The sequence below is a fragment of the Streptopelia decaocto genome (assembly GCF_964273445.1).
Source record: "Streptopelia decaocto genome assembly, chromosome: 21".
NCBI classification, from domain to species: Eukaryota; Metazoa; Chordata; class Aves; order Columbiformes; family Columbidae; genus Streptopelia; species Streptopelia decaocto.
The window spans coordinates 5,173,569-5,190,742 of record NC_138676.1 but is presented as its reverse complement, the minus strand read 5'-3'; the positions used below and the strand labels follow the sequence as shown (position 1 = coordinate 5,190,742).

General features: G+C 50.2%; 1 protein-coding gene across 1 annotated transcript in view; it reads left to right on the top strand.

The window, feature by feature from the left end:
• The window catches only part of GRIK4 (glutamate ionotropic receptor kainate type subunit 4), a gene marked incomplete at its 3' end in the record, with an annotated part of 112,739 nt that overhangs the window by 81,611 nt on the left and 13,954 nt on the right, over nt 1-17,174 (top strand). Inside the window, exons 10-12 of the mRNA XM_082070150.1 lie at nt 3,460-3,567; nt 4,776-4,979; nt 13,537-13,650. Of these exons, the coding sequence (XP_081926276.1) occupies nt 3,460-3,567; nt 4,776-4,979; nt 13,537-13,650 (426 nt within the window). The remainder of the gene's footprint in view (nt 1-3,459; nt 3,568-4,775; nt 4,980-13,536; nt 13,651-17,174) is intronic.

The window sequence follows — 17,174 nt, the reverse complement described above, 5'->3', positions numbered from 1 at the left end:
GCTGCCGTGCGGGCCTGCGGGGCACCGAGCAGAAGACTTCATTAAAATCATTAGCTTGAGTGGTATTTTGTCATCGCACGCCACAGGAAAGCCCAGGCATCGTTAACGTGGCTGCGTCTGAACGGAGGAGCCGAAGGATTGAAGCAGCGAGCTGGGGAAGCCTCGCTCGCATGGCGTTAGCCGCTGGTGATTTTCTACAGAGATGCGAAATCTTTAAGTGCCATCGATCCCAACGACGCCTTTTGCAGAGCAGCTAATTGAGAGACCTCGCCTGCCCATGGGGATGGGGCAGTGTCACCAGCAATGACACTTCCTTGCTCGCCCGAGGCTCTTTGGGCTGGTTCGCACTGCAACTGTGAGTGTTTTCTCCCTGCCTATAACAAGGACATATAACGAGACAGACCTGCCTGGAGATGAGGACGTGGCCGGAACTGTTTCCACCCAGGCCACGAGGGCGTAGAATCGCAAAGGTAGCGAGCTCCGACTTGCAACCAGGTGGTTGCGTTGCCCTTGCTGCTCTTCTGGGAAAGGTGTATGCCACCACTTCAGCTCCTCTGATCATTAGAAACGCTCTTCTAATTTTCAGCCTGTTTATTTCTGGCTGGTTTATCTGTTTATTTTTGTGCCAACGCTATCACTTCATCTTCAAAAGCTGTTCTACCTCTTTGCTATGGGCCTCCTCCACCTGGTGTATTTATACAGACCAATCACATCCACTACTAAAAAATCCCAAGTCCTATACACTCAAGTCCTAGTCCAAAGCCTTAACAACAGGATCTTCTTATCCCTGTCCATGTAGAGCATTTGATTGTTTTCTAACACATTTTGCAGATGAACATGTTTTCTGTTTTTCAGAGGCTCTTTATATGTAGATAGAGATGATTAAAATCACCTTGACGTCCATCTTGCAGGAGAGGGAGAGATCTGAGGATGCCAGACTTCTTCGGACACATTACACTTTACAAACAGTCTGAGGAGTCAATTAGTGGCTTTGTCATACTGCAAGGGGGACAGTGGTGAGCTGGAACGAGCCAGGATGGGGTGGAAGAACCCCGGAACACAGGAGTTTTTGGCTTTGGTGCTGTATTAACAGCAAGGTCAAACCCACTGCGCTGTCAGAGCAGGCAGTCAATTAGTCTCAGTGTGCCAGCAGGGGAGGGACAAATTTGAGAACAGCGAGGGCTATTAAAATTAAAGTTAATCTGTCACTAATCTCTGGTTGTGAAACGTGGGAGAAGAAAAAATTAGGCAATGTTTATGACTGATCGCTCACTCGGAGAGGCAATCGCCGCAGAGGGCCTGTTGTTCGGCAATCACAGCAAGACTCAAGCACCTTTGTGCGGAGAGCGGAGATAAATCCATCCCGTCGCGCCGATGCAGACCCTGTACAGGCCACTTACAGCTGCGCTTCAAGGACTCCTTGTCCACGAAGTACATGGTAAACCTCCCAGTTTTGGACTGTTGTTCCCAGGGATGAGTCCTGCGCTACGTGATGCTACGAGCTTGATGGTAGTTAAGCCACTACAAGCTGTCAAGAGAACAGGTTGCCCAAGATCTGCTCCGACATATTGTCACTGTGCTCCATCTCCTCGTCTGTCAGGTGAGGCTGATACCCCCAGCCCCTTCTCCTGTTGGTGAGGAGCCTCTGAGCGTTGAGTTCCAAGCACATTCAGAGGTCCTTGCCATGGAAGGGACTTTTAGGAGGGAGAGAAGGATCTGGGCTGGCAGTTCACATGAATAATCTCCGAATGACTCCTCGGCTTTCCCTGCCTGCTTTCCTTCTGCAGAGCCATTGAGTGTGAGCCATCCTGTTCACACTTCCCGCTGCTCCTCGTGTGTAATGATGAGGAGACCGGATTTGGGACGCCTCACAGGTTGGACACTTTTGTAATGGCTTCTCAGTCGCTTGGGCTGGATTTGCACCAACAGCAACCAACAGAGAAGGAAAGACCTGGCCCTTTCCTCAACGTCCGGAGCGATTCAGTCTGCTGACAGCAGCAGAGCTGAAGTTTCAGGTCGCATTTGGCTCGGATGCACAAGCTGGGAAGTGACTCTGAAGTCCTGGAGCCATCAGTCATGCCAGAGGCAAAGCGCTGCCAAGAAAAGCTACTGAGTGCACGGAGTCAATCCTGGGGCGGTGTAAATCAGCGTGCCTCCCATTCATTTCCCCGGCAGCGCACCCGCCTGGCCTGGAGCTCCGCGTCGCCTTCCACCCACCTCTTTGAACATAATAAGATTACTCTTTGACGGAAGAGAAATCAATTTGTTCCTACCACCCTGACAACCGTGGCACAGTGAGAGGATAACCTGCCTTAGACCTGCCTGAGACCGCTCCTGTCAGCGAGAGGGAGCTGGAAATGGCTTTGCTCTGGCACTATGGCTGTGGAGGAGCCCTGAAGACACCCCTGCGTGTTGGGGTCACCCACTACCTTTTAGGGTCACAGCAGCTCGCTTCAGTGGTGTCAGAGGACTCAGGAATCCAGCACACAGAGGGCTGGGAGCTGGTATGGCAGAAGAGAAGCTTTGCAGGAGAAAAAGCAGAGAGAAGGTGTCTCGGAGGGAGGTGGCCTCCCTCAGCCACCGGTCTGCCCATGAGAAAACACACAGGCTCTTTTAGGGAGCGTAAGAGAGCGAGAGCCTAATTTGCATGCTCTGAACAAGCCGCTGGAGGTGCTGATCTCTCTGCCCAGAGCTCTGAGGGAGGGAGATTAGGCTCTTGAAGTTAAAATTAGGTTTTGTTGAATATTCCTCCCCCCGGCTGAAGGCAGCGGCTGGTCGTGTTGCATCACAGCTGAGTCACGATGTCCTCCCAAGCGCCGGGGCACTGCCACCCCCCACCGGCGCTGGGAATTAGGTTTGCTGCAGCCACAGCGATGCTCGGATGGGTGAATTAGGCTGTCCATGGAGCTGTTGGCTGCGATGAGCCTGAATCAAAGGGTTTGGAGATGCTTAATCATAGTAGTTGGCATCCATTACAGATAGAGGAGATGAGTCACGGTGCAGCACCGCTGAGAACGTGGCTTTGTTTCACCACCTGCTGCCAAGGTGGAGCTGGAAGGCGTCTGCCCCTTGTCAACACTGCTGCTCTGGGCTTGCACTGGAAGCTGCGATGCTCTGATGCTCCCCATGAAGTGGCATTTTCCTCTGAGGAACTCACAGTGCCTGTACCAACCTTTGACTAATGGCAGTGACACTCACAGTAAGAGGTTTTGCTCGCTTTCGGGCAGCCTTTGAACAAAGTTTTCAGCATTGTAACGCAGGTAGGGGTGTGCTGGGGCCGGGCGCCAGCGGGTTAATCTCTGTGCCATCCCGTTGCGGGGTGCGTTGTAAAGGTAATGGAGCATTCCTAAAGACCTCTTCCAGGGCCAGCTCGATGGTTGTCGCTCACCAGAGCCATATGGCGGGTGTGTGCAGTAATTTGCCCTGTAAAATCCCTTATTGTGTTGTTTATTTCTCCAGATCGGCCACTGGCATGTTTCTGAAGGACTCAGCATGGACAACAGGATCTTCTCCTCCAACATATCAGACAGTCTGTTCAACACCACCCTCATTGTCACCACCATCCTGGTAAGTGAGGGGGTCACCTACAGTTCCCGTTAGCTCTTTGCCAGCCCAGCGCTTAGGGGTGTCAATCAGCTAGAATATTATTCCCTCTTCCTGCCCCCCTTGGCCCCCAGCATGCAGCATTGCACACTGATTTCATAAAGAACAGCCGATCAAATCTCTAATTACAGCACTGAGGACAATTCATGACAGTGTAATTAAACTCAAGTTGATGTTTCATATGGAAATGATATTTGATGAGTTCAGAAGCAGCTGGGGAGAGGGCTGGGACTGGGATAAGTTGCCATTTTACATTCATCTCTGAACGATGTTCTTGTTTTACGTACAGCTGGTAAGTTGGAAGGGACACTTGTCCCTTCTACCCATAAAATTACTGAAATTGGCCAAGATGGGTAGAACTTGTATGAACCAAGACTTCACATCGACAGGCACCCTGTCCATAGTCAACAAATTCTCCTTCTGGGTGCTGCCCGTCCCGTGATTATCTCTTATAAGATACCTTATATCTCTTTCCTGCAAGTAACTTTAAACATCAGAAGCCAACTTGGCCTTCTTTCCTACGCTGATAAAGAATGTTGCTCAGTTTCCCAGCAGTCTGCCATTAATTAGTCCGACTAATTGGTAGCACATGCTGAGCGAGTAGATGGTTAATTTTCCTTAGTACAAAAGGTGGCAAAGAAATAAAGTCTTACATCGGGCGATAACTTTTCTGCTTTGTTTTCTTTCTTTCTCTTTTGGTTTTGTCCACTGGAACTTCTCACATAAACCTGCATGTATGCATGAAATTGTAATTGTTGCCAGCATCCCATAACGTGGCTCCTATCCAGGGCAGCGGGATCAATTATTTTTCTCGGAGGTTATGTATGCGGTGCTGTTAATTTTACAAATGAATTACAAGAAGAAAGAAGGGAGCATGTCTGATGGATTGTTATTGATGAAAGAATATATTTTGCCCAGTAATGTGAGGAGGCAAGGATGCAGTTGTATTGGTTTTGGTGCTCAACTTGGAGGCTGAGACAGAGGGGTTTGTGTTCTCCTGTGTGAAATGGCTTTAATGTCTCCCTGGTCGAGGGGGATATATCAGGATGGGAGGTTGGTTTGGCTGCCCCTTATGAGGGTTTTGGCCATGCCGGTGCTGCCCCGCGCTCGACGCCGCGCCGCTGGGACGCCTCGGCTAAGATGGGAATGACAGCTGCCCAGTTTCACTGCAGGAAAACCCTTACTTAATGCTGAAGTGGAACCATCAGGAGCTGGAGGGCAACGACCGCTACGAGGGCTTCTGCGTGGACATGCTGAAGGAGCTGGCCGAGATCCTGCGTTTCAACTATAAGATCCACCTCGTTGGCGATGGTGTGTACGGAGTCCCCGAGGCGAATGGCACGTGGACAGGGATGGTCGGGGAGCTGATTGCTCGGGTAAGTGAATTAGCTGCTCTTTTTAACTGTGCTCTGGCGGGACTTGGCAATGAGAAGCCCTGATGCTTTATTAAGCACTCCAGGATGATAGGGATGGATGGAGGTTTTAGTCCATTTGTGAGGCTTTGACCAGAGCATCTCCATTTAATGTGTGCTCCCCATGGCAAATGTATTTGTTGTGTTGATGTGACAGGGAGGCTTGGACTCTGAGGTCCCTGCGCAAGAGCTTGCTACAAAATGGATTATTTTTTGTTCCCAGTGGAAAAACTAATGAAAACTCGAAACAGGAACACACGCAGGCTCTGGCACGGGTTGGTAGAAGCTGAAGAAGACTTAAAAAACCCACACTACTTGGGAGGGAAGAAAGTAAGAATCACATTTCTACCCAGCAAAGTTTTGGCAGATCCAGTTGAGCTCCTTGACTTTGAGTATTGTTTGCGGAGACAACTGTATTTTTTGTTTGCTTGGAGCGCGTGGAGTGCGATCTTTTCGTGGTATTGTTGCACAGCAGCTAGGCTGAAAGCTGAATGCTTTTCTGGGTTTGACAACACCTCTGCATACCTGTGTGCTCAGTCAGCCGCTACCCACCCCTGCTCTTTGTTTTCCTCCTTCCCCGGGGATCGTGAAGCTTAACTACAGTTCAGGAAATGCTCTGAGATCCCTAGTGAAATAGGCTTAGCCAAAGCTAACATTAAGACTGACGTTGTTTAAACCAATACTTCCTTGCTCGCTGATTTCTACCCTGCCATGTTATTACCTGTGAGAACCCAGTGACAGTTTCTCAGCTGGTGGGAAATCCGCGCTGAGGTGTATTTGTGATAATCCACACCACGGTGAGTGAGGAGCCCCTGAGCCACCCCGTCATTATCCTCACAACAGTGGCACGTCCCTCCTGCAAAGCAGAGGAACGAGGGCCTGAATCCGGCCCCTGCAGCTCCAGGGCTCCTGCTGAAGCTTCTCATCCCAGCTGGGGGAGATGAGCAACATCTCTGAAAGATCCCAGAATGTGAGCGGTCGGAAGGGACCTGGAAAGCTCATCCAGTGCAATCCCCCCATGGAGCAGGAACACCCAGATGAGGTTACACAGGAAGGTGTCCAGGCGGGTTGGAATGTCTGCACAGAAGGAGACTCCACAACCCCCCTGGGCAGCCTGGGCCAGGCTCTGCCACCCTCACCCCAACAAGTTTCTTCTCCTCTTTCAGTGGAACCTCCTGTGTTCCAGTTTGCACCCATTGCCCCTTGTCCTGTCCCTGGTTGTCACCAGAAGAGCCTGGCTCCATCCTCCTGACACTCCCCCTTGACGTTGGAGAGTTGGGCGGAGAAAAATTAAATGAAATACAACAAGGGCAAGTGTAGAGTCTTGTATATGGGCAGGAACAACCCCAGGTTCCAGTGTAAGTTGGGGAACGACCTGTGAGAGATCAGCGTAGGGAAAGAGGAGCTGGGGGTCCTGGTGACAGCAGGGTGACCATGAGCCAGCACTCTTTAGTTCAGATACTATCAGGATATACTTGGGGAACATATATATATATATATACACACACACACACACATATATATAGACATACATACATGTATGTGTATATATATAATATATATATACAGCCATACCAACCTGAGAACTCCTGATCTCGTCTGATCTCGGCAGCTAAGCAGGGTCAGGCCCGGTCAGTACTTGGATGGGAGACCAGCTGGGAACAGCGAGTGCTGTGGGCTGAGCCAGCACTGGGCCCTTGTGGCCAGGAAGCCAATGGGACCTGGGGTGGGTTAGAAGGGGGTGGTCAGTAGGTCAGAGAGGTTCTCCTGCCCCTCTGCTCTGCCCTGGGGAGACCACACCTGGAATCTTGTGTCCAGCTGTGGCCCCTCAGTTCCAGCAGGACAGGGAACTGCTGGAGAGAGTCCAGCGCAGCCACCAAGATGCTGCAGGGAGTGGAGCATCTCCCGTGTGAGGAAAGGCTGAGGGAGCTGGGGCTCTGGAGCTGGACAAGAGGAGACTGAGGGGGGACTCATTCCTGGGGATCAATATATAAAGGGTGAGTGTCTTCTAAAGAGCCTTCTGTGCAGTTATTTGCAAATGCTCTGGGCTATTAGCATAGTTTTTATACATATCTTTGTGTGTACGTGTATACACACACACAATTACAGTTCTGCAAGGTTTCTTTTGGGAGGCAAGAAGGAAGGTGCAGAGAGCAGCGTGTGATCTGTGCAAACAAAGGAAGGGAACAGCCGTTGAGTTTTTGGCCTACTAACCTCGGCATTGCCTCTCTGTTAAATGGGAGCTTCTGGAGGGATGTTTTTCTGTAGAGATAAGTGTTTTAACTTCAGCTTCACATGGAAACTATTTGTTTCTTTTGCTGCTTGAGCCTTATTTAGGAGGATTTTGACTTCTGTTTCAGCAGGGCAGAGCTGGCAAAGCCTGTGTGAAGCTGAATCAAAAATTGAAGAGAAAAAGCTTTCTCTGATTTGCTCTTTCTAGGCACTTTAGAGTTTTTTTAATGGTTTCAGCGAGGCTTTGATCAGTCCCAGGGCCTTTGGCTCAGGTCAGCCGGGGCAGATCTGCCCATGTTGTGTTTATTCAGGGCTGCTGGGGATGTTGCTTTCTGAGGTCATTTCAGAGCCCAAGGGGGTTTGTCCTCGGTTCCAGCCCCTTGTTTTGTACCCAAACCAGAAGCTCAGCATCTATCTCTTCATGCAATGCTGTATTATTGTAGGAAATGGATTCCTTCTTGACCCTGATCAGCTGTAGACAGTGAGGTTTGACCCACATGCACTTAGTGTGCAGGACCAGAGGGTTGGAAAATGATCCAGCTCCATGCAATACCTTGCCAGTGCTTTTTTTGTCTTCGTTATCCCCCCGTGGCACCGAATCTCCCCAGAGCGACTATAGGCTGTATGGGAAAAGTGTTTCATTTTATTGCTTCTAAATTAACCAGCTATTGATTTATTCCTAAGTGCTGAAAATTCCATTACAGCTAATTGTGCGCTGTGATATGATTGAGAAGGATGCTGTAGAAACATAAATTTGTTGTTGACCCAAATTCATCAGACCTGCTCAAAAAACTAAATGAAATGCTAAAGAAGAGGGGGACTGGGATGGTTCGAGGGGTTAGTGGATGAGCTGTAGAGACTCTTGTGTCCAGGTCAGCAGACTCGGCATCTGCACCTTGTGATCAGCTGATGGAGATCTGGCTGGTGAGAAATCACTTGCGAGGGCTCAAGCCCGTTCCCTAGTGAAAGATGCCACAAATTCAGAAAACGCTGAGCTAATTGGTCCCTCTGTGCACGCAGAGCAGGGAGACAAACACCCTGCGCATCCCCTGAGCGAGCAAGGGGGTGAAGCCGCTCTCCGGTCCCTGTCAGCCCATCCGGCTCCGGCACAGACAGTTGCATCCCTAGCAGTCCGCCTGACACCGCACACACGTGCTATCTGTAACAAGCAAACGAGCAGGAGCAGCAAATCTTCCCATCTCCTAATTTTTGGTGTTTCAGCCTTAGGGAGCAATAGGGCTGGAAGAATTACATCTCGCTCCTTCCTGCTGCAATACAGTCTCCGGGTCAGAGTCCCTGATGGTTGCCTGCTCTTCCCTTTCTCATTCTCTCCAGCACACCCTGGAGCTGAAATGAATTCTGTAGTCTGATACAAGCCAACGGATGTATTTTTAAGGCAACGTGACAGCTTTCTCCTTGTTCTGTTTCACTTGCTGTGTCAGTAGCATCGGCTCCCTTGCTCCTCCCTGAGGAGACGGGCTCATGTCTAAGAGATGCCTCAGCAACAGTTCCTGAACGTCCCCATCTCAGGAAAGCCCCTGAGAGCAGAGCTGCGCTCAGGAGAGGTGCTGTGGTTCGGTTTTGTTAGGAAGCTGTATTGGCAGGAACCAGATGCTGCAGTTTTGCTGCCAGAGCTCTGAGAAAGCTCCCTGTGATGCAGCAGGGATCAGCACCCTGTCTGTCGGGTACCAGCAGGAGGTGACGGTCCCTTCTGCGCAGGACTGGTCTGCCCACCCGCGACAGGGTGCAGGGGATGGGACGGATGAAGCAGCCCCGGAGGGAGCGTGTTGAGTGTGTTTTGTGTGTTTTGTGCAGCTTGCATCAGCTGCCCAGGCTTCTTTCAGGTCTGTATTCACATGTGGTGATGGTAACACAGCACATCTGTGAGTCTTTCCAGGGCAAGTGTACCTGGTGCTGCAATAGAAGGCACAGAGTGAGGAGCAGGTCGCTGGGGACAGCAAGCTCCTTTCTGCACAGGATCATTTGCGGAGTGAGATTCTGTGCAATAACGCTGGATCTTTGTTATCTGTGCCAGTGGTTTGAATCTGGTTGGGACCAGTGGCGGTCAGAGCTCTTTTTAAAGTGAAGGAGACGTAGTTGTTCATCTCGTGGCCTTGGGAGGAGCAAGAACAAGAACTGAAAGGACATTGAAACTTTGGGGTGATGGTTCTTCCATCTTTCTTGCTGGTAACCAAGTGGTGCTGTACAATCCCCCTCCCTTCAACTGCTCCGAAGACGGGGAATAGCAGGAAGGGGAAGGGAGGGAGAAGAGATTTGAAAGCTGGCAGCGTCCTGCTCTCCGCTGGGCGGTGGGTGTTCGGCGAGGAAAGCTGTGCGTGGGTGAGGGAAAGGAGGGGGAGTCTGTTTGCACGCTATCGCGCTGGCAAGTGTGACATGGGGGGAGTGAGGGGGAGTGGGGAAGCGAGGGAGCGTGGGCTGGCGAGCAAACGCAGCGAGGGGCTGGGCAGCGGCGTTTGCACCGCGCTGCTGGCTCTGCCGAAGTCGCACACAAACCCTCGGCTGTGCTGGAAGCCGGTTGGGTTCTGCGGCAGCTTAGGGTCCCAGTTCTTGGTGCTTTACCTGAACTGGCTTTTGCCACGGGCACAGGGAACACCTGGCACAGCCCTTTTCCTCCCACCCCCAGAGACAGTCCATGGGTGAAGGCAAGCTTGGCGGTGACATCTGCACTGATGCTGGTCATCCCATCCCTCATTGTGGCTTAAACAGAGGGCTGCAGCCTCCAGGGCTTTCAGGCTGTCGCTTTTCATATGGCAGAATTTGTACACATCCTTAAAAAAACCTCACAAAACCAAACAGCAGCTTCGAGTGACCCTCCTTATAAATGCAAGAATATGCATCCGAGCTCACAACCTGGCTGCCGCTCGCTCCTGGGGGAGGAGCTGCACAACCCGAAATAGCTCCTGTCAGCTCAGCTGGGCAGCTGGAGCAGAAGCAATGTGTACATTGATCCGGCGGCCGAGCCGTACCCGTCGTGCCGTGGGACAGATCTGCAGATGCAGAGAGATTGCTCTGTCATTGCTGCTGCCCGGGCGAGCAGGTTGCAGCCAAACCGCTGTGCAGTGGCTGCTGCTAGTTTTGCAGAGTTGCGCAGAGTAGCAGAGGTTGGAGGGGACCTCTGGAGTCACCCTTGCTTAAAGCAGGGTCACCTCCTGCCAGGAGTTTAGTACAAGGTTTCCAGGGGAACAAGCATCCGCATCATGCCTTGTGCTCCCAGAGCTGCCCTTTGAGCTGGTTTTCCCTCTGTTTGACACAGAGACAGCCCCAAACCCTTACACTCCTTGGACTTTCTCATTCTGTTTTGTTTCCATAGCTTGACAAGGGGTGGTGTATGTCAAGAGAGGTTCTCCTGCCCCTCTGCTCTGCCCTGGGGAGACCACACCTGGAATCTTGTGTCCAGCTGTGGCCCCTCAGTTCCAGCAGGACAGGGAACTGCTGCAGAGAGTCCAGCGCAGCCACCAAGATGCTGCAGGGAGTGGAGCATCTCCCGGGTGAGGAAAGGCTGAGGGAGCTGGGGCTCTGGAGCTGGACAAGAGGAGACTGAGGGGGGACTCATTCCTGGGGATCACATGGAAAGGGGGAGTGTCAGGAGGATGGAGCCAGGCTCTTCTGGTGACAACCAGGGACAGGACAAGGGGCAATGGGTGCAAACTGGAACACAGGAGGTTCCAGTGAAAGAGGAGAAGAAACTTGTTGGGGTGAGGGTGGCAGAGCCTGGCCCAGGCTGCCCAGGGGGGTTGTGGAGTCTCCTTCTGTGCAGACATTCCAACCCCCTGGACACCTTCCTGTGTAACCTCATCTGGGTGTTCCTGCTCCATGGGGGATTGCACTGGATGAGCTTTCCAGGTCCCTTCTATCCCTGACATTCCGTGGGATGCTCTGCCCGGGCTGGGCTGACGTCAGGCCCCATTCATCACCATTAGCTCCCAGATGAGCCTTGTCAGCATCCGCAGCGAGGAGGCGGCTGCCTCCTCCGGACTGGCAGTCCCTGCAATTTACTTCTTAAGGCTGCTTAATTGTTGTTCCTCTTCAGGAGCCCGGCTCAGCCCCCGTGTTTAACACCCTTTCCAGTGGCAGCGCGAGCCTGTCTGCTCACGCAGGCAGATCCACGGTTAATGCCAGGTATGGTGGTGGCAGCTCATGCTTTTATCTCAGACACCAGCCCACCTGGGTTTCCTCTCACCTAGCAAGAGTTTGGCCTTGTTTAAGCAGCCTTTTGTTAAAGAAGTGCCTGTCTCTACTCCCAAAGTGCTCTGGGTCTTTTCCTAAGCCTATTTCATGCTGATATTTATAGCCAAAACTGTGCTGGAAGGATGAAAATGACAGTGTTTGCCCCTTTTCCCCCCATCCTTTATCTCCTGTTTCCCCTTTCCCCGGGGCCCAGCTGCGGACAGAGCACAGAAGCACAAAGCAACATCATTTTCTCCCCCAGCGCGTGATTCAGCCTATAAAATGCCAACTCCCACCCGTTTTGAGGAGGGGAGGGCTGGCGAGCACTCAGGTTTCCAGAGCTCCCCTGTAACTAAGATACACTGACCTCTGTGCATCACACCAAGTTTTGTGAACATCAGGAGGCAAAGTCGAAAGCACGAAATGGATGATATTCAGGCAGAGGATACACTATGTGCTGTTCCCAGAGCAAAGTTTATTGCTGTCAGAAATTAATGGAATGGCAGGACCCTCTGGAGGTGAGAGAAGGGACCTGGAAACAAAACTCTGCTGCACTGAGTTTCTGCTCTGTAGGCAAAGGGAGGGGGATGGATTTGCATTATATTTTGCGTAGGGAAAAGCAGCTTTCACGATGTTGCTACCTATAGATTTGGAAGGGTCCCAAAAGATAACGGGGAATAACCGGAGTGCATTCCCTGGCTTAGCTGGGTAGACCTGGTGGTGCTTTAGCTGGGTAGACCTGGTGGTGCTTTAGCTGGGTAGACCTGGTGGTGCCTTAGCTGGGTAGACCTGGTGGTGATTTGGCTGGGTAGACCTGGTGGTGCCTTAGCTGGGTAGACCTGGTGGTGCCTTAGCTGGGTAGACCTGGGGACCGCGCCGCTCCTTTCAGCAGCACCTTTATATTGGCCCCTGGGTGGGAATGGAAACGTCCTTAGAGCTTTTGCATGAAACACCTTTGATGTGGCCTGTTTACCATCTATTTAGTCTACAACTTTGCGGGTAGAATGGTGTTCAGTTTGGAGACCTGGGAGGAGAAATCTGCTGTCAGAATAAGCTGTATCTTCACAACACCCTTGCTGGGAGAGCTGTACCCTGGACAATAGCACCTGAAACCCTTTTAAGTCTACACAAGAGGGGTTTAGCAAGCTTCAGGCTTTCCTCGCGGATAAAATTCCTCACACGCCGTGTTCCACAGATGAACTGATCCCATCTTAGTAATCTGCTGGTGTTTACATAGGGCTCAATTGCTCACACACCACGTTGTGATTATTGGTGCCTTTTAAAAAACCCTGTGGGTAAATGTCTGGCAAGGCAGCAATTCTCCCTCGCTCATAATTCATTCCAGCCTGAACCTCCTAGGAATCTGTAATAGCTGCTTGGAAACAATTGCAAAAACCTGGCAGTGGGCTTGTACAATAGAACAGCCCTGAGCGGACTGTGAAACACCCCCCGAACCGGGCAGGTTTGCGGTCACTTTGCCTTTGTGCGCTACATTTACAACTAGCGCGTGGATCCGGGGAGATAAGCGCCGTATTTTGCTGGTTCTTTGGGCCTGACGGTGCCTTGGCTTCTGCCTTATGAAACTTAGGGATGAGAAGTGCGAGTAGCTTTTCTTTTCCTCCTCTTCCCTTTTTCCACTTGCATAATCATCGCCCTGCAAAGCAGGCAAACAAATGTATAAGAGAATGGAGGAGGTTTCATTTTTACAGAAAGCAATTACAGACATTAAAAGAGCTATAGTCATAAAAAATAATATTTAAAATTCAAATCCCTTATCTGTATTGCAATGGTATTAACACTGGAAGAAATGATTGTTATTTTTTCCCCCTAATCTCATTTGCTTCGCAAGTCAATTTGGAAATTTTGATGCCAGTCCTCTGAATTTCGGGGGGGGACTGATCTGCAATTCTGGAAGTCTGGGGTTGGCGGGCTTGTAAACTTCATGTAATGGGGTTGTGTGGGTAATGCTGCTGCTCTGTTACGCTTCCCTACCTATGTTATAAAGCAACACGTGGTGAGAGGGGCGCAGTCCGAACTAGTGGCCATCACCCCATCCCTTTCCTGGCTCTTGGGACTGATTTCCGCTCTCTTTTCTCTCCAGAAAGCCGATCTGGCCGTGGCGGGGCTGACGATTACGGCGGAGCGAGAGAAGGTGATTGATTTCTCTAAGCCGTTCATGACTTTGGGAATTAGCATCCTCTACCGAGTTCATATGGTAAGAGACTTATTTTATGACCGTTTACGTCCCTCCATTATTTCCCTGCAAACGTGCCTCGTTACGGAAGAAAAATGAATGACTCATAGAAATATTTTGGTTTCTTATTCAAACGCGAATGTGCTTGACCTTTCTTTCCTTCTTTTCGCCGTCTTTCTGCCTTGTGTCACCATCCATTTGCACGTAGGCTGAGGAGACTGATGGGGAGGCAGAGCCGGGACGCTCCGTTTCCCTGCTCTGATTTCCCTTTTCTCACTTGTTCACCCTAAAATTCAGCAGCCCTTGCTCTTTGATGCTCCCTGCTTCGCATAGACAATACTTGTATTAAGTTCTCGTAGATTCTCTTGCATATTTTAATAATGATTTTGCAAGACCGGGTGTTCTACATAAAGACCGGCACATGTAATAGGGCAAAAAGCCCCCGTTTATATCCCCCCAAAATCCCGGCCACAATTTCCCTCCCTGTTCCCCAGTGGTCGGTACTTAAGGTTTACAGACCACCCGACCCTGCCTCAGTTTACCTATTTCATTCATTTAAGTCGAACAATACCCTTCCCCTTATCAATCAATTTTAAATATGGGTTCCTTCCCCTAGATTAACTTGTAAATACGGGTTTCGGTTGCATTCCAGGATTATTTAAATTAAGGATTTATAGTCCGATGTATCTCAGTCCTTCCCCCCACGCTCCCCGGGATCAGGCACCAGCTCCTTAGTTTTGTAAAAACAACATTCCTTCATTAAACACCCCTTACACTTTGCAGCAGGGTGTTGTGTTATTCCCAATCTGCATTTTTGGAGATGTGCTCTGTAGGGCGCTCGCTGTGGTGCACATTTCAGTCTTGGTTTCCCATCAGCTCAACAACAGCAACCAAAAGGATAAACCGGTGCAAGCCGCCTCTGCTCTGTTCAAAAGGCTGCTGAGGATGCAGCGTTTGGTATGAACACAAACGAACTTGCGCATACGTCGTGGCTCCTGCCAAGAACAAATAAGTAATTACAATCTAGTTAAGATTCTGTTTCCTCTGGTAAGTGAGGAATTTAGCACCAATGAGTTAATGAATCAATTAGTAAGACTCCTCAAGCTCCCCAAATCCAACATAACTGTCCCTGTCCTGTCACACTTGCTTTTTCACCTGCCCGTGGATGTGCGAGGTGTTGCTGCAAGTGTCACTTGGCTGGGATTACCATGGAGTTTCTTGCTTCCTCACATGCATTTTGAAAGTGTAGGGGTTGCGTACGATGTGTGTTCTGCCTCTGATTTACACGATAACGTTCAGCAAGTACCTTAACAAGGCATCACTCTCCAAACAGTTGCTCCCTCCTGAGGAAACACGGGAATATTAGTGCATGGTTTACATGTGTAAGTCCAAGGTGTTTGCTGCTGCCTGTGTGTGCACCCGATATAAACGTGTCTGACACATCCACTTAGAGTGTAAGTTGTTTAGGGCAGGGACCATCTGCCGCTTGTGCTGGTACCACAGTAACGCAACACGGCCACGTTCCAGCCTGCCCTTCCCAAACCGAGCAGGATTAACAATTACAGGCTTTAAAAGTGTTTGCCAAACAGCCCCATGAAGGACCCAGGTAGGACGTGGAGCTGCCCAGTGACCCAGGCGGGGTGGCAAGGGGGATGCAGAGCATCTGTGGCGACCGTTTAAATCAACTGAGTAGTTCTTGGCCAAAGGGAATAACGTTTTAGCAGAGGAAGCTTTTTCTGTATGTGCTGCACATGTGATTGTGTGCATCCCTTTGCTTGAGAATGGGTAAAGGGGGAAAGATAATGTTGTGCGGATGATCATCTGTGTGCAGTCAAAAACACCTGCTCTGATTCCATTACTTCCAAGATAACGAAGTAGAAGAAGGAATAAGTATGGAGTGTAGTGTCCCATCTTGTCATACAGAACAATTTCTGTCTATTTACTTATCTTAGACCCCCAGCTCATCAAAAAAAACCCTAAAAATACAAAGCATTCTGTGTGGAAACATACTAAAATCAATAGTACCACACTACCGAAATATATCTGATTTAAGTGTGATTAAAGGGTTGTAATGGTGGGAGGAGCCAATTTATTTACCTGTGAGACACACACACAAACTCAAAGAAACCCCAAACTTTTGGATATTTGAAGATGCTTTTGAAACTTTAAGTCGCAAAATAGTACTATTTCCAGTCAGGTAAGCTTATCTGTTCCTTTTGACACTGTCTTCAGATATGGAGTTATAGTTACGTGTAGTTAGTAGTTATATGTAGTTACATGTAGTTCTAGTTATATGGAGTTCTAGTTCTCCAGAACTTGGCCCCTCTTTGTCCAGAGCTTTCCTGCTCAGCTCGAGGAGCGTGTCTGAGAGCCGAGTGGCAATTCAACTGGTTAATATTGATGTAACGAGGCAAGGTAGCTGATTGCTCTGGTTTATCTTTAAGGCTGTGATTTACAGAGCAGCCCCACAGCCCCATCTGCTCCTGCCCCCTCCCTCCCCTTCCCCACCCCACAAACTCCTCTGCAGTGTCAAGAATTGCAGCTGACGTGTGTTAATCACAGCGCCTAATAAATAACAACAAATCTCTTGCCGAGAAATTGCCTCCGTGCTCTGGGCTCCTCCTAGCGCGATGACATTTTATTTTCATTCCCATGCAACTCCAGTGGCAAATGATTTCTTCCCCCTTTCTCCTCCCCCTCCAGCCACCCCAGCGCGTGTGTCTCTTATCACGCATAACCGAATATGGCAGCTTTAAATGGGGCTGTCATTTTTCTCAATTTCACTTGTTGTGACATAATCAAGTATGGATTTCTGACACGGGGACTCTAATAGGCTTTCTGAGTTGCAGGCTAAGAGAAAACGCTCGCTTTGTTTTATGATGTTCCCATTCTGACCATCTGGTGGGACGCGTGGAAGGCAGGAGACGGATGACGAGTCCTGAGCTTGGCACAGGGCTGGAATCAGGTGCCCGGTGCCGTTTCTGCACAGAGGGATGGGGAAAATCAGCTTTATTTGTGGCATACACAGGCTTTTGCTCACCTGCCTGTGTGGCGGGGAACGAGGGAGTCGCTAGCGCATGATTCTGGCTCATCAGCCCTGAAAATCATTCCTGTGCTCTACCTTAAGGTGAGGAAATGCAGATTGGGTGAGCACGCTGGAGTAGCTGAGTTTAGGCCAAGTGAACCGAGGCTTGGAGTGTTTCTACTTGATTGCTGTAGCACTTATAAAATGAGGAGGATTGAATGAATAGCTCCTTTGTTCCAGGCCGAGGAGGCTCAACAGCCGAGGCGAATGCGCTGAGCATCCCTCCCGATACCCGCGCTGCTCTGCTCATCAGCCTCTCGTTCCTGCCCTCCCAGGCCGCTCTCTTGCTTTCCCTCCGCCTATAGAGACAGAAGCGAGTTCTCCCGCCTGCCTTTTTAGGGACAAACTCCGAGAAGTGACATCTGCCCAGAACACCGGTTCTCTCTGGGTGAAAATGAAGACTCCCAGGAACAACTGGGGAGGGTAAATGAATCTGTTCTGCTGCCATCTGAGGATTTGC